At 43.8% G+C, this 20003-nt stretch overlaps 1 protein-coding gene and 1 long non-coding RNA gene across 5 annotated transcripts; one reads left to right on the forward strand and one right to left on the reverse strand.

The window, feature by feature from the left end:
* Window positions 1-422: 422 nt before the first annotated feature.
* Window positions 423-8097, reverse strand: SQSTM1 (sequestosome 1). 4 transcript variants are annotated; one of them, XM_067567171.1, is made up of 8 exons: window positions 7736-8097; window positions 5622-5717; window positions 3718-3965; window positions 3396-3552; window positions 3036-3122; window positions 2114-2361; window positions 1627-1834; window positions 423-732 (listed from the first exon to the last, which is right to left on the reverse strand). In XM_067567171.1, the coding sequence occupies exons 1-8, from the start codon at window positions 7917-7919 to the stop codon at window positions 575-577; spliced, it is 1386 nt and encodes a 461-aa protein (XP_067423272.1). In that variant the 5' UTR covers window positions 7920-8097; the 3' UTR covers window positions 423-574. The 4 variants fall into 4 exon arrangements, with proteins under 4 accessions (XP_067423272.1, XP_067423274.1, XP_067423273.1 ...); XM_067567173.1 differs by having other exon boundaries at window positions 3844-3965; window positions 7736-8096; XM_067567172.1 differs by having other exon boundaries at window positions 3718-3947; window positions 7736-8095.
* On the forward strand, window positions 8095-9951 carry LOC137165757 (uncharacterized). The gene is made up of 3 exons (XR_010923483.1): window positions 8095-8202; window positions 8651-8828; window positions 9711-9951. It is a non-coding gene; the product is annotated as an uncharacterized lncRNA (long non-coding RNA).
* The last annotated feature ends 10052 nt before the right edge of the window (window positions 9952-20003 follow it).

Genomic DNA, 20003 nt, shown 5'->3' on the forward strand with positions numbered 1-20003 from the left:
CTCTGCCTTGTAAGCTTCTGTCAATCCAGTGCTGCTACTCATTCTGTAATAGGAGCCACAGCTGATAAGTATCTACTCTACAAAAAGCAGCTTCCAGCTGAAAGAAGTTAATCCTCTCTTCAAGAACTCTTGTCCTCCACTCCTTATTTAGGAGTGGATCAAACACCCAGCACTACTGTTTCTTGGTAGGCATAGAAGAGTTTCTGGTTCCTGTCTCAGCAACCTTCACAGCTTCTGGCAGAGTGAGAGACCCTTGATGAGCTTCTCTCCTTTGCCCAAGACCCTGAGCTCTCCCACTGCAGGTGTTCTCTATTGGAATGTAGCCTAGGAAGAGGTTAGTGCTTTGCAGTTTGTCCCTAGAGTGGCTAGGTTATCATACATAGCTTACAGTCTTAAGTCATCTGATATTTCACACACAGTAATTAAAGGCAGGAAATGGTATTTATTTTCTTAACAAGGAATCAGAAAAAGAAACAAAGACCCCTCTGACAGGGAGATGACAGAATCAGTGTAGAACTGCTATTCAAACTTTCAGCAGTTCATAGAAAGTGCTCTGTAGATTACACAAATGCCATTAGGAACGAGGTGGTTGCTTGGAATACTGGATGGTATCCAGTGCTGCCCCAATGTCACAGTTCTTTGTTTGCAGGAGACGGGTCAGCCATCCACCATCATTGGAGAAGCCCATGGAGAGCATCTGGGACAGAGATTCAATCAGGCGGGGATCTGCTTCTGTTAAATCAAATAAATTAAGTGGGATTACATCTACAGTTTAATCAGCAGAGTAAGGATCTGCTGGAGCTTATACTGTACCTACATAACCACAAACTATCACTGTCACCACATGTAGAGCTAGTTACCTATCAAGGACATGTCCTTTGACTCAGTTTACTATAAAATTTAGTGCTTGATGCTGTACAGCTCAACAGCACATGCCTTTATTGTAAATGCAATGATCAAATTTGACTCAAGCTACTCTCATTTAAGGATGGTGGAGTGGAGATCAGGCAGTAACTTATGGCCAACCATGGTATTTCCTAGTGTGAGCCACTAATGGAATCTTACTCCAATTAACATCCCCTTCATCTCTGCCTTGTAACAGGAAGCAAGGACAGCATTTCCTAACTGACTTCTTTTCAGGTTGGCTGAATGAGCCATAACTAATTAAACTAATTGCTTAGTGTTGATACTAGCAGAATAGCCTTACTAAGCTCCTCTGAATTTTTCCCTCTACTAACATCTAGTGTTACTACTTCCCTTCAAATCTTGTGTTTTCTAATCTTATTTCGTGCCCCTGGCAGCATTGGTCAGTCTGTCTATGGTGTAATTTTTCATATACAACTGAAGTGAGGTGAAAGTGACAAACCACCTATGGGCCAGGGCAGGTGTATCAAAAAAATTCACCCTGAAATTAGATTGATTTCTACCACCATTCCAATGGAGTGCTGCAAGAGAGGGGGCAACAAAGTAGTCTAGGCATTAGTTTAGCCACAGACAAGGCTTTCTGCTTTGTTCTTACAACGTATGTAATGAACAGCAGCGAGGTCCTTCTACTAGCAACCCAGGTAACTAAGCTTCATTGGAGAGAGACCAGTGAAGTTTCTTGATCAAAATACAGCTACTCACCTGGTGGGAGATGGGGGTAGAGTGCAGCTTCTCGTAGTCCTGTAGGTCCTGGTTTAGGGGAAACCTGAGATGGGTCTAGAGAGCTGAGACCCTCTGCCTCAGGGAGTTGGAGAGACTGCAGTTCACCTGTGGAGGGATCCACTTCCTTTGAAGATAAGTGGGTCCAGTCCTCATCCCCCCCTGCAGAACTACTGGATTCACCCTGTTCCTGTAAATGTAAAGAAAAAGGAGTCAGTATCTTGCACAGCTCTCCAAAGTAGGCTCTGACATTATCTACCACTCACGTGAAAAAGGCTCATTCCTCTTTATGGGATTGACTTAAAATCCCAACAGAAGTAGCTACTCACAGTTCTATCTATACTAAGTTGTGTTATTAAAAATCCATTCAAACTTAATTTGTAGTAGTAAGAACCAGTTATGTCTATGCCCAACAGGGCCAAAAGCCACTTGTCATGTCTACTAAAGGATTTAAGACTAATTCATGTACCTGTGACAGGAAACTGTTGTCTTCCAGATGTGTGGCAGGAGGCTCTATCACCATCTCCTGCATCTGCTCTGTAATAGAACCTTTTTTCGCTGTGGCAGGTTCTTTGCTACTCCCTTCTGGTTTGGTCTGGCCAGTCTTGTTAGTGAAACTGCCTCCATGCTCAGAATCACTCCTCTCTGAACTTGGACAGGGGGGAGTCACTTTGCTTTTTTGTCCCCCATGTTCCACATCAATATCTACTTCAATGCCTAGGAAAACAGTTGAAGGGGAGAAGAGTCAATACACTAATCTCTGAAATAGAGTCCTCAAAGTTTCTTCAATGGTTTCACATTAATCCTAGCTATTTTAAACTGGGGGGGGGGACGGGGGGGGGGGGGACGGACGGACGACTAATCTATTTTCATCTACAGCTTCTCCTCTCTTCCATGATACTTGAAGGTAGGAGAAATCTAGTACTTTGAACTCCAAATGGTGCACCAGCTTGGTGCACATTTTCATGTATACTGTGGTACTTGTGCTTCACCTCCCCCTACCAAAGAACTGGTTGTTGCACTCATTTAGAGTATAAAGGAGGAGCTATTATATGCTCACACAGGAGCCAGATGAGTCCCTTTAATCATCACTGATTCTTCCCAGTTAAATATGGACGTTACCACTGTACAGCTAGTAAGGCAGTAAAGTAGCATATGCCTCATCTTTTGCCTAAGTACATTTGAGAAATGAAACTTCTGGGGTCTCTAGTTTGGTTGTTGGAGAACAGACCATGTCTCAGTGAAGTGGGAGTGAGTTAAGGAGAAACATGGAGGTTGCCAAGCTGATTGGCCAGAAACTGCTCAGGTCTCCTGTGAGGAAGAGGGAGGCCACTGTTCCTGTGGCTATGGTAAAATACTGAATTTGGGATGGCAGATTAAATGTCACATACCAAGAGGACTTAGCATGGCTGCAACACTCTCCCCAACATTCTTTAAAAAGGTGACATTGGAGTCCTGAGGCTGGCTGTTAAAGGCTTCTAAAAAAAAAAAAAAAAAAAGAGAGAGAAATTAGCTACTGCACGTTAACAGAAATTAAGAGTACAATGTACAATCTAGTCCTTCCTCAATTAAGTTTAAAGAGGCGTCTTGGTAATCCTACCAGACAACCCAATCCCATCCCCTTCAATGGTCATTAAAATTCCAGCAAACCTAGTTTAAGTATTTTTAATCTAAAAACTCCCTACTACTCTGCAAAAGTGGTCAGTTATTTCACCTTTAATACTTCATTCACCAAGTCATTCCATTCTTACCTTGCTCAGGGTCTGGATTTTGGGGTGCTGCATTGGCTTGTGCCTGCCCCGAGTTCTGACATGGAGTGGCAGGGCCAGGTTGCCCCCAGCCATGCATCCATGCAAAGGGTGGAACCCCATGCCTCATCTTACGAAGCCAGCGACCTCTGGGAAACCACTGGGGGAGGAAAAAAGTCACATGATTGCACACGTTTAGACAGAATATTCTAAGTTGTTATAAGCACAAGATACAGCTACATGTTAACTACAATTCATTTAGCTGTCCTCTACAGGCACCCCTCTAGACCAGTCCTTCCCCATGCTAGAAGTTAGTTTTGCTCACCTCAAATGGATTGAGCAGTGGGCTTTGAAACATGATCATGTTGTGCTCCTTGTGGATGCCTTTCCCCTCACAGGTGCTGCACAGGTCATAGTCTGGGCAAATAGTGCATTTGAATCGAGCACCTACCACTGGTCCGTCACAGCCATCACAGATCACATTGGGGTGCACCACATTGGGGGGATGCTCCTGGTTGCACTGTGAGCGGTGTTCACGCCTGCACTCCTTTTTCTCTAAAAAGGAGAAAATGCCTTTGTAGTGCAAAGGAAACAGGTATGTTGCCATTTTAAGTCTTTAAAGGAAAGTTTCTACATATGTATTTACTAGTACATAATATGCACACACTAGCTTTTATCACTGAAGCCCTAATAATCAGAGGTGCTCATGGTGTCTACTAGTGGGGTGAAGTTCCCCCTTTACTTTTAAGCTTTCCATTAGTTTCTGTGCTCAAGTAAGTACCTACTTTTTAATTTTAAGTGTTGTCTTCAGTTTAGCAAATTATTTGATTCCCTCCTGAGTGGTAAATTTTTTAGAGCTCCATCTCCAACTACTGCATGAGAGTTTTTGCTCAGACAAGAACTGATGCTCTTGTCCTCAACTAGGGCTGCATACCACAGTATCAAGTCTGTAAGAGCAATTTTTTGTATTCTTCCTGTTCCTTTATTAGTCTAGATACTTTCTCTCCACTAACTTAGTTGTACCATTTAGACTGAAATCATAGGCAGGAAAAAGCCAGCATAAAGCTGGATCACAGTATGAAACTGAGCCCTATTCAATAGCTCCTAACTAGTCCTCGTGTATGGGTATTCTAGAATTTTTTTTCTTTAAATAAGGCCTGCCTTACTCAATTTATTTGCAATTGCTAGCGTCCCTCAATCATCTCTCAAAAGTCAATGCCTCAAATATCCTGGACCAGCTTTTTCAGGTTGGATTTTTACATTATCACTCTAGTGCAAGAATCATGAGATGACTGGTCCCCGGAACTAAGTTGTGTATTAAGGCAGGTAGTTTTACACACACAAAACCTACACTTAAGAAACTGACTGTGTTTACATTTCATTGACTGAGAATGGCTGTTTCTGCACTTAATCAGCCTTGGAACTTCCACAGTATATTACATTCTTTAACTTATATCATGCCAGTCCCAAGACCCATCAAGTTTGTGCCCCATTGTCCCAGGCATCATACAAATATAGGAAGACACAATGGAAACTCTTCAGGGAAGAATGTAAGTGTTTAGAGGAAACAAGAAGGCTTAACGGATGGCAAGGGAGGACAAGAAGCAGTGATAAACACAGGTTACACAAACTGATGCATGCACAGTTTGCAGATTTAGTCTTTGAATCTAATGTGAGGAGACAAAAGGTATATGTGAGCACTGAGTAGCCATCAGAAGACTACTATAAGGCATGTTAAAATGCTAATAAAACCAGAGAGCACTACTAAAACCACTGAATGAGTTATGATTTAGACTCTCTACTATTTAAAGAATGAAATTGCAGACTTCTCATTGGTAGATAGTGCTAATGAAGGTCCAGCCACGTTAATTAAAATAACTGTCCAGTAGTGCACATTTCATAGTAGTTCACATGACAGTGGATTTGCTCATTCATTCCCCACTCACCAGAATAGAACAGGGTTCCTCCAAGCCCATATATACCATTTTTGTGCTTTGTTCACTCTGCCTTCAAAGGACTTGTATTAGAGTGCCATCCTTCTACCAGAGGAAGGCAAGTTTGGTTTCTTGCCTATTACTCCTGAATCAGCCAGTGTGTGATGCAGAGTTCGACCTTCCCCAGGGACTCTGAGTACTGCCTCTGCAATACTCAGAAGCCCATACAGAACCATAAGGCCAGCCACACTTGTCTCTCTTATGGTAGTATAGAGGCTCAAGACCAAAAGGTTACCTTTGATGTAAATACGAAAAATGCCATCCTTCACATACGGCAGAGCCATCTTGAGTTCATCATCACTGGAGAAGGCAATCATGTCCCCATCCTCATCTAGAGAAGGTAGAGATTAAGATGAATACAAACAACAATCAGAAAGATATGCAAATAAATCCTTGTTTTCAGACAATGAATTATGCTCCGTATTAAGTATTTTGCAAAGAATGGAAACTAAATCAAGCAACACCTAACTCAGCTCTGAATGTTAAGAACCTGTCATGTTAAGGTGAAAGGAGGGGAAGAAAAGTGCAGCTTATCTACCCTCGTTTCAAAGTGGCACTTAGTTCTTACTCACGGAACCCAATTTATGCAAAAGAGGAGGGTAAAACCATTACTTAGACCTGGAGTCTGACCCACTTGAGAGTTGTATGCAACGTTGTAGCTCTGTCAGTCCCAGGATAGCAGCGAGAAGGTGGGTGAGGTAATATTACCTTTTATTGGACCAATTTGGTCCAATAAAAGGTAATATATCATCCACCTTGTTTCTCTTCTAGTAGTTATTTGGGAGGGAAGTATCTTCTGCTTACGCACCCACTGCATTTGTAGATAGGTATAGTTTTAAAGACAAGTACTACAGCAATAGTTATAGGGTGGAGGGTATGTTTAAATTAGCCTCACTGTGTTTGCAATGCTCGGCCACTGCAGCAATTCCTGTGAAGAAGTGAGGTTGCAGAGCTGTGTTCTTCTTAAGGGATGGGGTGGGGAAAAAAAAAAACAAAACTTACAAGGAAGCCATTTCACAATAAATTAGAGTTAAATATCACCTAAAGAAAAGTCAGGCTTCTGAGTGTGAAATATTTAAGAACTAAGTAGTAGGCACTTAAATATACGTTGCTCTTTGATCTGCATAATGTCACTGTGCGGCTAATACTTTAAAGGAAGTTTGATACAGCTCATGGAGAGAAGTGTGCAAGTCTCAGTTTTTTACCACCTTGGTAAGAGCTAATCTTGATACGAAAGACATTAATAAAGTGTGAGATGTATACCGTGTAACACTGATCTTCTGTATATGTTAGTGAAGGGTTAGCAGAACAGCAGCAAGAGCTTTTCTTTCTGTAATTTGAGTTTACTTCCTTCTAAGAATTTGTCTTCATGTACAGTGTTACAGCAGTGCACTTGTCAGGGAGGTGGAGTACCTATGCCGACATGATCTCCCATCACAAGTACCACTGTAGCACTTAATGAAGACTCTACTATGCCCATAGGACAGCTTCTCTCAGTGTAGTTAATCTGCCTTCCTGAGAGGCTGTAATTCGGTCTCTTGTAAACATAGCGATCTCTACATGGGGTGAGGGGCAGTGCTAGATCAGTATAATGACCTTGGCTCTGGTGGTGTGGATTTTTTACATGCCACGAGTGGCTGATACAGGTCTGCAGTGTAAACCTGGCCTAAGGAAAAGAACAGTTTATGCACCTGTTCCAAAAGCCAGTTAAGTAAAGTACTGGGGCTTGTCTACATTTACACCTCTGCTGCAGCTGTGAAGTGAAGTGAGTGAAGAGCTACAGTGGAGATGACCTTGGCATAGGTACTCCACCTCCCCAACAGGCAGTAACTATGTCAATGGAGACATCCCCCTGCCCCACCATGGCTCTGTCCACATCAGGGGTCAGGTTAGTATAAGGAGGATGGCTAAGGGGTGCGGATTATCCCCTTATACCCCCATACATGCAGAGCGTAGGCCAAGCCTCAGTTTACATGTACAGAGGTACAGAAAAACGTTTGGCATCTGCCCCAGGAAGCGAAGCTGGAGGCACAGAGCATTGTCCCGAGGACCAGCTGGTTCCGGTCATTCCTCCAGAAGAGCAGCCAGGCCCCCGCCCCCCGGGCAGGTCTGTCCCGCGGGGCGATCTGCGTGTGGACATGCCCGTGGACATGCCCAAAGCCAGGCCAACAAACCAGGGCCGGGCCCGGGGCTGCTCACTCATGGGGAGCGCAGGGGGGAGCCCCCAGCCCGTGCCGGTAACCGGCAGCAGGTCGGCCCCAGAGAGCGCCCCCCCCCTCCAGTCACCCCAGCGGGGACCCCCCGCCCCTCAAAACGGCCCCGCCACCCCCCCCCCCGCGGGGCGCTCACCCTTGTAGTACATCTGGAAGGCGCCGGGCGCCGCGCCCGCCCGCAGCAGCAGGCCGGAGAAGAGCTCGCCGACCTTGTCGCGCACGTCCTGGTAGCGGGCGGGCGGCTCGAGGGCGAAGCGGCGGATCTCGCGGGTCACCTCCTCCTTGCCCAGCAGGTAGGCCTTCACCGTCAGCGCGGCCATGGCGCAGCGGGGCTGTGGCGCAGCAGCAACGGGCGGCGGCAGAGACGGGGTGGGCCGGGTCCGTGGCGTGAGCTGAGCCTGGCTCTGGGTGTCTCTCTCCGCCCGGCCCCGCCGCCTTATAGCCGGGAGGCCGGGCCAGAGCCGGGAAAGTCCCCACCCCTTGGCGCCGCGGCAGGGGGAAGGCAGGGCGGGACGCAGGCGGCGCGACGGCACCTTTTCAGCGCCCGGGCGCTGAGGGAGGCCGGGATAGGCGGGGTCTGGAGCCTGAGGGGCCGCGGTGGAGGTGGGGCCTAGACTGGAGGGACCCTGAGGAGACGGCGGGAGGGGTCCTGGAGTGGGGGGAGGGGTCACCTGAGGGGGCCTGGAGTGGGGGGAGGGGTCACCTGACGGGGGGCCTGGAGTGGGGGGGGGTAATATGACGAGGGGGGGCCTGGAGTGGGGGGAGGGGTAATCTGACGGGGGCGCTGGAGTAGGGGGAGGGGTGGAAAGGCGGCCAGAGCCGGGCCTGGGGGGCTGAGGAGGGGGGTATTTAGCTCCCGGGGCTGGGTGGCGATAGCTGGTCCCGAGTGGGGGGAAGAGGAGCCAGCCCCCGGGCAAGTCGTCTCGCCAAAACCACGGGTAACCGTGACTCAGCGCTTTCCCCGCCGCCCAAGGCGCCAGAGGCGAGGCGGGCCCGTGTGTGCGGCGCTGTGGGAGTGAGGCGGTGATTGGAGCTTCTGCGTGTTTCACAGCTCCGCCGCCGAGCGCCGGGGCCTGGCGACACCTGCGTAGCTTCTGCTCTGCCCAGGGACCGGCGGTACTGAGACCCCGACGTGAGACTGTTTCCCCCCCCCTCTGTGGCGGACATGGTGTCTGGGGCTCTTCAGCACTGCCTGCCTGTGTTATAGGCAGGGCCCGACCACATTCAGGGTGTGGTGATGGAGCGGGTCCCGACTGAAAATGGGGCAATGGGGGGGTCACAAAGCTATTGTAGGGGGTTGTGCGATTGACACCCTCACTGCGCAGCTCCCTGCAGCTGGGGGAGATGCCAGGTGGTGGATCTGATCTCCCCCTGCCAAGAGTGGCCATGCAAAGGAAGAAGAAGTCCCATCCTTCTCCAGCCCCACTGGGACTAGCAGCTGGAGCTCGGTCCCAGCTGGGAAAGCCCCCAGCCCTGCCTCTCCCACTCCCCTACAATAGCTACATTTCACAGGGGAGGTCTGATTTTGCAGTCCCTGACACATTTTTCATGACCATGAATTTGGTAGGGCCCTAGTTGTAGAGTGATGATATGCAGGAGTGCTTAGTGGAAGGGGACTCCAAAATCCATACTCTGATAATCAAAAGGTAAATGTGGTTAGTTAACAATAGCTGCCTCATGGTCAATGGGTAGCCTATCCCTACATTTCTCTCAAGTAAATTTAGCTAAGTAATTGTTCTAATAATCTCTTCTGGAGCTGGATTTTTGGGACCTAAAAATAGATGCTTGCTGACATCAAGAAGGATGTTTTAAGGCTTTCCAAATTTGTTGGCAGTAATATTTACAGATCAGATACAGTTGACAGGATTCTTAATCAGGTCAGATAAGAGTCCAGCTGGCAGAAGAAGCTGTCTGAACATTCCAAGTATAATTAAATAAAGATGGATCAATGAGTAGTAGGTTCCCGCTTAGTGTTAATTTCCTTTCACCTTAATGGCCTGCTGCCCTGATTTTTGAGACATACTTCTTAACCTAATATAATGGCAAATCTTGAGAGACCTTGTCTCAATTAAATGCTCTTTGAAATTGAGAGAGATTTATTTCTTTTTTAGGATGAAGAAATATTAAAGAACCTAGGCACATTTTGGACTCAGCAATATATTCAGGCTTCCAGGTTAATCAGTAAAATGTTTGAAGATAAAAGTTGTACTTTTAAAATCATTGACATGTTTTTTATTTAAAGAATATTTATTTTTATACTTGTCAGAATTGTTCCTTTTTGCCTTAGGAAGATCCACTTGAGTTGCTTGGTAATAAATGTTCTATGGCCATTGATCTGGCTTGTAATGATGAGTTAGTGTTTAAACACATGAGCAGATAAATAGTTCTGTGTCCATAATGAAACATTTTCCTAGATCTGTAAACACGTGTATATGAGGCTAGTGATCCTAAATATCAAAGTGTTTATGGGCAAAACAGAGACATAATCCATTAGCTTTCCCTTTTTTCATCTCATTTAAATTATTTAAAAATGCTGGTGAAAGTTACTGACTTGACATCACAGGAGACTGAAATCTTCTATTTATCCACAAAATAGAAACAGCAAGTCCACCAGCAATACAAAGATCCCCACACTGTCTTTGCCACTGTACCTCAGTCATACCCTGGCAGGGTGTGCAGACAATACAGCCTACATGTAGTTTCTGTCCTTTGTGTCTATGTTGACACTGCCAAGGGCGTCAATTAGTGCCATTTGTGAAGGTGGACCCTTCACCCTACTAGGAAATAGTCTCAGAACATCAGCTTACTTTCTATGGGCACCAAACTGGCCTCAAACATTAATAATTTTTTGTATTAAAATTTTGGGTAGTATTTAGACAAGTGAAAGAGAGGTGTATTCCATTCCTATGCACCCTCCACAAATGTTTGTCCTATAGGGTTCCTTTGGGGTTTAAGGGCTTCTCAGTCCATTTCACAGATGTGTGGAATACTATTGCTCCAGATTAATTTATGCACCCATAAAAAGCAACAGCTGCTCCAAATTAAAAACAGAAGTAGATCTAAAATTTGTCAGTGTGAATGTTAACCCAGTTAGCACATATGAAAGGTGGCCAAAAACCATAGGAAGTTTCCCTATCCAGATTGGTGTGTATTGAGTCATGCTAGGTCTTCTGTTTATGACATCATGCTCCTTCCAGAAGTTTCCTAACTAAAAAAATAACAACAAATGAAAATATTTGGAATTTGCACTCTGGAGGCCTCATAAAGGGTACTGTTATTTGCCTAGCTTATCTGTCTGTAACTCACCTGTGACCCATAATCATTGTCCTTTCCCTTCAAAGTCTGTGGGGCCTCTCTTAGGGAATCCGTGATCCAGGCTAAAGCTCCGTTTCCTTGCACTTCACTGTTGCCACAGGAGCAGAAATGTATGTGTAGAGAATGTCACAGCTAACCCAAGATGACATCTAAGACTCTAAACTGAGTTTAACACATTCATCTGAAGGAGGTTTCCAAAAAGGATGGAGCTAGACTGTTCTCAATGGTGGCAGATAACAGAACAAGGAGCAATGGTCTCAAGTTGCAGTGGGGAAGGTCCAGGTTGGATATTAGGAAAAACTTTGACACTGGGAGGGTGGTAAAGCACTGGAATAGGTTACCTTGGGAAGTGGTGGAATCTCCATCCTTAGAGGTTTTTAAGGCCCAGCTTGACAAAGTCCTGGCTGGGATGATTTAGTTGTGATTGATCCTGCTTTGAGCAGGGGGTTGGACTAAATGACCTCCTGAGGTCCCTTCCAACCCTCATCTTCTATGACTTATTACTGTGAATAATCCTCATGTTCTCTGTAACAGAAAATCCTCTCTCCCTCTAGACTATTCTCTTCTTTTTGGAAAACAAAAGAGTGTTTCAGAAAAATAGGTAGATGTCAGGGAGATTAAATCTCATTGGAAGTTAAACTGGACTTCAGCTAAAATCTGTCTTGTTCTGCCTGTCCACTTCATATGGATATTTAACTGCACAGCTTCCAAAGAACTTTCAAAGTAGTGATCCTTCCAGGGTCTTTCTCAAGGTTGTTCAGAGACAGGAAAATACACAGGCAGGAAAACAGCAAAATGGTAACATTTGTGCACTTTTTGATTGTATCTTTGAAGTATGGAAACTAACATAGAATGCATCTTGTAGTGAACAATCCTGCATTAGAATTGGATTGAATTATGATAAAAATGGAAAAGACCTGATGTCTGTGCATCTATGATTAAGCTTGGCCTTACATTTCTGGCTTCACAGCTTGCATATATTTTTCTTGAGCTTTTGGGGTTAACACATGGCCAAAGTTGGCCTTGAGATCTTGGGGTTCATATGAACTTCGATAATTTTTCTTATGTTTGCTTGTGGATGCTGTTTTTGGCATTCTTATCATGAAGCTTCAGTGTCTAGAAAGCTTTCAGTGGGAAAGCCCACCAGGAAACAAGTGTAATTAAATAAGGTTCACACCTGCCCTGAAAATTGCTGCAGTTTTCATTTTGGAACAGCATTCACTCTAACAGAAAACGGTAGAAGAGACATAGGGAGCTTTTAAAAGTCTTAAAGATGTTACTGTCAATCAGAGGATTAGTGAAGTATTGTATATATGTGTACAAGATTGTGGTTTATAGGACAGAATTTTGTGATACATTTGTTTTGTTAGAAGCCTTTGTAAAAGACTGCTCTGACTACTGATTTCCCGTTCAAGGAAGATCACTGTCTGAATCTCAGAACATCTAAAATTCTGGAGCTATGTGAGAGAGAAGGGGCTCAGCATTTCAAAATTATTTTGTAGCAACTGACTTTCCTACAACCTTCCTCTTTTCTTCCTTCAAATCTCTCTTCAGAACCCCCTTTCTACTGCAAAGCCCTTTGGGCAATTCCTATAATACAGGTTCATTCACTATATACTGTTTGTGTCCAAACTATTTTGTTTATGTCTGTGCTAAACTATAAACTCTTTTTCTCAGGGACTCTCTCTTCTTTGTTTATAAAGCACTAAGCAGGATGCTGATGCTCATGGAATAACAACACTTTTCCAGCTGAGAGGGGACTCTTGTATCAAAACAATCCTGCACCAAAGGGTTTATGTATGCAAAAGGATAATGACATGATTGAATCTGCAGAGGTGTTGAGGGAGTGTTTGAGGTACCAGTTCTACCTACATTAGTTTCATGGGGGGGAGGTGTCTTCAAATGTGAGAACTGCAGCTAGCTTGGAAATAAAGCTGAGATCATCTGCAGCACGGGGACTGCATAAAGCCAAAAACTAAAGGAGTTTCCCTGTCTACCTAGCTGAGTCACTTTCGTTTTTTTTTTTTTATCTCAACATGCACCTTCTAGAGGTTTCCTAACTTTGAAATATAGACACACAAAAAATCGTCCCAAAATTTATTGTCGGCCCTCTGGAACCTCCCTGATGGACCCTCTTGGACTACTTAAAGGAAGTAAGTCAGATGGCTGTGACTCAGCTGGGTCCCGTGATGATCATTTTCCTTTCTCCCCTAAGCTCGGGGAGGGAGCTGTCTACTGGGGATTAGATAATGCTTGGGATCAGTGATCTAACATTCTCCTCCCACATACAATACATAACACAGGCATCTTGCTTCGTCATGGGCACAGGAGTAGGTCAGACGGACTCAGTATGGGATGATGTGCAGCCTGCTGAAGCCAGGTTCTGTGACAGAAATAATTAATGTGCACCTGGGGGTACTTGGCCCTTTCTCCTAACCTCAGCGTGGTCATAATTTCACGGAATATTTCAGAGGAATAGCAGGGAGCTTGGATCTGACTGAAACGTTTACTCGTTGGTGTTAGATTGGGCTGTGGCAGACCCCTTTCTTCCTGCTTTCTTCATATCAGTGTCAGTTCACATGCAGCGGTTTCCTGCATACTTTCTGGGATCCTGCAGGTGAACCAGAAAAATCTCTGTGTGAAATTGGCTGTAGAGGGATTTTCTTTCTCAAGATCACAGACAAGAGAGAAAGCAGCAGCCACTCTTATTTTCATATGTAGATGTTAAGCTATCCTGAAGATTAGCTGTAAAATGTCAGGATTCTTACACAGGAAATTTCATCAGTCAACACCAGTTTTAATTGGTGCATCATAAAATATTTGGGTTTTTTTTTAAACACAAAGCTTCTGTGAGTTAGTTTTCTTCATGCTACACATAGGAGAAGATCAAAAAGATCTGTATGATGAGAGACACCAAACAGACTGTTAAGTGTTATACAAATATATAATAACTTGAGAACCAGAAAATGAGAAAAATATCAGAAAAAGATTCTATACACCAAAATGTGTTCTTTTGGAAATGTTACCTGTGGCCATCTCCTTAAATTAAAGAATTCAAATGTGTCTAGTTTTAAGTGCCTTACTTACAGTATTGTTTTTGCTTTTCTAAAGATCATTCAAGAACCTTTGTACAGTGGTAAAACAGTCTCTGTGGGGCCTGCCTCTCAAGCACAGTGATACACAAAATAAACAGGAAGTGAGATCACTTATCGTAGGAGAGTTATACAACAGAAAATAAACTGGCTGGAACAGGCCTGCATTAGGATGGTGGATAGGCCAAAGCAAAACCAGGGATCTGAACACCTCTGAGATTTGAGGAAGTTAAATTCTGGATATAAGTTTCTACTTAAATCTCTCTCTAGATCTAAAAGATATTTTCCATCCCTAATTTGTATGATGCCTTTATAACAGCCCCTAGATTTGAACCTCGCTGACTGCTGATAAGGTGTTTTCAGTGGGGGGCTGTTGGTTCTGAAATGTATTCAGTATTGCCAACCCCAAGTGTTAAAAAATTATGAGATTGGCTTAAAAATCCTGCTTTTATTATTATTATTATTATTATTAGCCTTTAGGAATGTGAGCCTTTGCTGTTCATATTTTCAAGCTTTTCTCTTCATTCATGAGAGAATCTTCCTTTTAAGAAAAATGAAAGTTGATCTTCTCATACAATCACGATTTCAGGAGTGCAAGGGGAGGGGGCTTTAAGAAAAACACCAAATATTGTAGCACTCATGATATAATTGCAAGAGTTGGCAACACTGCTTTACTCCCCCCCCCTCCTTTTTTTTAACGGGCTAAGTTTTGTTGACCTGCAATGTATGATATAAAGCCCATCCATTTATTCAGGCCTTTGTGAGGACAAAGTGTGATTATGGAAATTATAAAAAGCTATATCCTGGGGTGAGACTCTAATTAATTTGTCTACTGGTAAATTATGAATGTTATTCTAATGTTTGTATATATATATCCACAGAGCAGGTAATAGGTGAATTTTACAAATGTAAAAATAAAGAAATTAGATATGATTCACTAAATAGGCCATTATTCAGATGGCAACAAAATCCCAAGTCCCATGTGCACGAACAGACTTTACCTGCTTTCTTCCCATCAAGTTTGCCCCGTGACCCTAGCTAAACTCGTTTACTGCTTCCAGTTTACCAGGTTTAACTTGTGTATTTAAATACAGGAGGCAGGACCTGTTATGACTCAAAGCTTCGACTATTTTCTGAAGGTGAAAACACTGCTGCTGGTGTGGTTACTGGCTGTACCAACTGAGTTATGATTTCACATGATAGGTTGAAGGTATCTGCATGGCACTGTTGTCTCTCTGAACAGAATGAGTAAAAAATTTTAGGTACTTGCATGAGATTAGCTCTTATCACATTCCTGTAAAGTACAAACTGTTTATAAATCTGCTCTGACACATGATAGATTGATAGATCTTTCCAATCTATTAATCATTCTTGAGGAGTGTTGAGACATTGAAATCAGTGAGAGTCTCAGGTGTTCAACACTTCTGAAAATTAGGCTAAAAATGTCAGAAATTGGGCTCCTAAAACTGAGGCGCCCACAATTGGTGGCCATTTTTGAAAAAGTGGCTGAGTGCCCTTCTGCTCTGTAGAATCTCTTGTGTGGTGCTGTGTTTGCTGGGTTGTGCTCCACTGATTAGGAAGAATAAATTAACTTTTGGTGCTGCCAGAAAAGCTCCCTCTTCTGATTTGTTTTAGACATTTCCTAAAAGATTCTGGGAGGGGCATTTTATGATTCAAAATGTGTATTGTTGTGTGTTATAGAGGTCCTGAGGATGCTGCTTTTGACAAGAACCTCTTGTATAGGAATGGATGGCTTCATTTTAATTTGGTTCTCTTATCAGTGATTTACTTATTAAAAGTGTGTTGACTTCAGTACTTATGAAACATGCCGGTCTGAAGTCCTTTATTTATCACCCACAGAACAAGTACTAGACAATCTTGCCCACACTATCACATTCATGTGTCTAAACCCTGAGTTAGAGGGGACTCCCTCAAGCCCTTCCTCCACCCTTTAGAAATGGGAAAGGGCCACATTCAATACGTGTCCTCTCAGACAAGGATGCCAAAAAGCATGTCCATTGTGGAATTCCCTGTGAAATAGGCATCTGTTCACTAGGAAATTAACTGACATAACCAACACATTTCACTACATGACAATGTGGGCTGGATTTGAACTTAGAACACAGAGATGACAGAATTCAAGGATTAATGTCTCAATTGTTTTACTTACAGGAGCAATCTTTATCACTAGAATAGTTCCAATTAAATCAATGGAATGACTCAGGTAAGTAAGAATTACTTAAGTAAGGGTTGTAGGATCAGACTTACTCTGTTCAGTGTTATTTACCCCCCCCCCCCAAAAAAAAAAAAAAATCAGTTTCTATATGTTAATTTGCTTATGGTCAGTAAACAAAATGGGTCAAATTAATCCTTTGTGTAACTCTCCTGGCTGATTTAAATACAATAAAATTGTCCCTATGAACAGATGAAAACAATCCAAATCATTTCAAAATCTGATTTCTGTTGATCTACAGCTTGCCAAACAACTTGAGGTTATAACCTTCTAGTTTCCAGTCCTTTAAAAATATGTTGCTTTTCCAGGCAATAGCCTCCATTTGCCATGTTCATCCATCATTGATTTACTCTCAGTAGACATTAGATGCCATTTCCATAACTAAGATTAAATGCCTTTGCTAAAATGACAGCAAATATGCACTGCAAAGACACAGTGATCGGGATGTATTTACATATTAAAATATTCATATAACTCTGCCAAGCACACCTGCAGGGACTATAGTGGCTACAAACTGGGCTGCTTGCTTGCCATAGAATAGTCATTTTATTAAACTTACATATTTTAGAAGCCACTAAATCATCTGAATGTTCCTATTGGATCTTCATCACCCTTGATATTTAAGGGCTTGTCTCCAGACACTATTGGCATAGTTTATGATATAAGCACCTTTTATACCTGTATAACTGTGTCCATAGGGATCTGTATCCCTTTCATAATATCAGTTTATACAGTGATATAGTTAAAGCAGTACAAAAACTCTGTACAAGTGTTTCACCAGCATTTCAATTGCCACTGTAATCACTAGCTCCCACAAGCAAAGAGGGGTTTCGGCTACTCTTGATGTGTACAGGCAACTCTCACTAGTATCAGTGGAAATAGTGTGTCTATTTCAAACAAAACAAAACCCATTAGTTAAGGCGTGAAGACCTTTCATACTCCATTGCTCCTCTTCCACCATGTGGCTAAGGCCTTGTCTATACTGGGTTTTTAAACACTAGTGCAAATCTTTAGTGTAGACATCATTTACATTGATGCAGTGCTATTTGTAAATGGAATCAGGTAAGTTTTAAACTTGGGCAAACTGCACCAGTCCAAAACACACTGCCTCAGTCATGTCTATACAAAAGTGTTTGGCTAGAAACGCAGTGTAGACAAGGCCTCAGTAAGGATTATGGAATGGTAGTTACATCAATGTGTAAACAAGCACATCACTGAGTAATTGAGGGAGTTGTAGTTTAGAAATTTACACAGAAATAATTTGGTAAAAGTCAGTGTTAGGAAAGAAAATATGGGGGGGGGGGGGGGGGAATAGTACATCCCCATCTCATAACATTTTAATTAAATATATTTGTTGAGAATCTGTCCAAGTGTAGAAATGCTTCTATGAGGAAAATGTCATGACCATATCATGTACCTTGGGGGAATTGCTGCATCTGAGCTCCAGCTCTTGTGACATAATACTGTAACTGTAATCCAGTGTATGCTGCCATGAATCAGTGCAGATATTCCATCATGCTCCATAACAAAGGCTGTCAATTTACTCCCCCCACTTTGTTGTCAAACACTGCCTTTTTTAATCCTTGGTGTATTTATTTATTAGTTATTCTTTCTGTAATACAACTTATTTCTGCTGTGTAGGGCCTTTGTCAATGACAGTCTGTTTTGTTCTGCACTGCTGCAGCATGTTTTCAGTTTGATACCAAGTGCAATGAGCTATGGAGAAGGCTAGAGAAAGCACTCAGAAATGTGCTTTGGATGATAAGAATGACATATTGTGTGGATGGGAGGGGTGATAAATCGGGTTATGACAGAGGGTTTAATCCTACTTCTCTGGAATATTATAGTGTTTCCTATGATAGAAAACAACATAAAATGAGAACTAGAGAGAAATGAGAACATTAGACTTGAGAACTAAACCTGTTGGAAAACACAAGATTTACCTTTATATATTGTGCTGTCTTTATTGCACATGGTTTCTCCATTTCATCTCCATTCCACTGGAGACAAATTAGTGTTGTGTTACCAGTGCTTGGTGAATATAAATCGAGAGAAAGAACAGAGCGAGCTACAAAATTCAGAGCTGAAATTTGTATTTCCTCTGGCAAATTTTGGGGGTGCCTGGTTACAGGGTTTTTGTTCGGCCCATTACAGAGGTGGGGATCAGCTGCAACATTCAGCTTTGGATCTGGATTTAGATTTCAAATCCCTGGAGGTTTGGGGATGTTTGATTATGGGGTTTTAGTTGAAGGAGCTGACAGGCATTCTCTCTTTCTCTCCCTCAGACCCCATTCATCACGCCATAGGCCCCCAGCATAACCAGGTAGCAAGCCCACCTCTAACTTCCGTTTCCAAAACAGAATAGTGGCTCCACAAATCCCACTCACTTTCTTCCTTCCCTCGGGGCTTCAAAGCCATGGTGCAAACAGCAGGTGGCGCTGCTGGCTTGGCTGAGCCCGGTGCAGGACATCCGGACACATCACTTCCATTCCGTTGCATCTGGTGTCTCCAATCAAACTTTAGCAGGATCAGAAGAAGGAATCCATGCTGGTGGTTGTGCTGTGGCTTCTTTCAGACCAACGTGGAGCGCAGCCAGTGCCAATGCGCTGTTTTTACTTCGACCTCTGCTAGCAGGTGCAAGCCATGGGCAGGCTAATCAGGTGTGCTCGAATGAGTCTTTCTTTGATAGTGGTGCAAGCACGACTCCAGCTCCACGTCCGCCTGTGTGTGCATTATAAACATATCCCGCCCCTTCCCTCCAATGACGTTTTACATTTTGTCACGTAACATGTTTCCCCAAAGCTTTTAAGTACAGCACATCAGGAAAAATAATCTCGCTCGCTCTGAAAGCCGCTCTACCAAGGAGATAGATACTCTGACAGCTGAACTGAGCGGGTAGCTTCATGCAGAGGATTCAGTCTTTTCCGTCATGCAGGGGGGCCGCAATCTGTAGCTATAACTCGGGGTTCCATATACAGGTGCTGGAAGCGGGGGTGCTGATGTCCCTCACCCCCCTTGGCGTGAAGTGGTTCCCATCATATACAGGGGTTGCACTTTGGTTCAGGGCTCTCGGCACCCCACTACAAACACTGGGCCAGCCCCTCTGCTGGGGTTTCCCATTCCCCACATGCAGCACTTTTTAGTCGCCACGAAAGCCAACAAGATCTCGGGTTCTCTAATACGAAGTAAGAACACACTTTTCGGTGTTAGACTCCCGGCAGCGGGGCAGCCCCATCTTTGTGAAAGCTGACATCAAGTACCACTACCGACACACTGCGTGTGTTAGGACAGACAGTGACCGAAGGCAGTAATTGAGGTGCTGGCTGTTGAGATGCAGGGTTTCCTACCCGCTAGCTGTGACTGTCCTGGCGTTCATTGTTTTGGGTGTTTCATGATTTTCCTTTGTATATGTGCGTTGGATGCAGAGTGAATATCATTTCACACACACACACACACTTAAAAAACCACACGAAATAATGAAAAGGAAAAACAGACAAGACAACGACCCCTGAATAAGGGTGAGCGAGATTATCCAGCGGGGTTTCATTACTGAATGCCGGGAATCGTGTTTAGAATCCAGTGTAAACGAGAAGAACTAGCCCAGGGCGATTACCCCGGGACGCTCGCGGTCGCAGGGCGGAGCAGGGGCTGTGCATTTCACGCCAGTCTTGTTTTCATGCTTCAAACTGTGAAGACCCCAAAGCCGCCCGCCCGCCCCCCTTCATTCGCCTGCCTTTCTGCGCCCAGATGTCGCAACGGGCCAG

The sequence above is a fragment of the Emydura macquarii genome, unplaced genomic scaffold (genome assembly GCF_026122565.2).
Source record: "Emydura macquarii macquarii isolate MOO-44397 ecotype Brisbane River unplaced genomic scaffold, CSIRO-AGI_Emac_v2 contig_2768, whole genome shotgun sequence".
In the NCBI taxonomy this organism is placed as follows: Eukaryota; Metazoa; Chordata; order Testudines; family Chelidae; genus Emydura; species Emydura macquarii.

Coding starts and splice junctions, on each gene's coding strand:
- SQSTM1 (XM_067567171.1), bottom strand. CDS start 7,919: ATGGCCGCGCTGACGGTGAAGGCCTACCTGCTGGGCAAGGAGGAGGTG. Junction 2,362..3,035: donor AGCCATGCTAAGTCCTCTTG/GTATGTGACATT, acceptor CTGTTTTCCTAG/GCATTGAAGTAGATATTGAT. Junction 733..1,626: donor CTACCCCCATCTCCCACCAG/GTGAGTAGCTGT, acceptor TTGATTTAACAG/AAGCAGATCCCCGCCTGATT.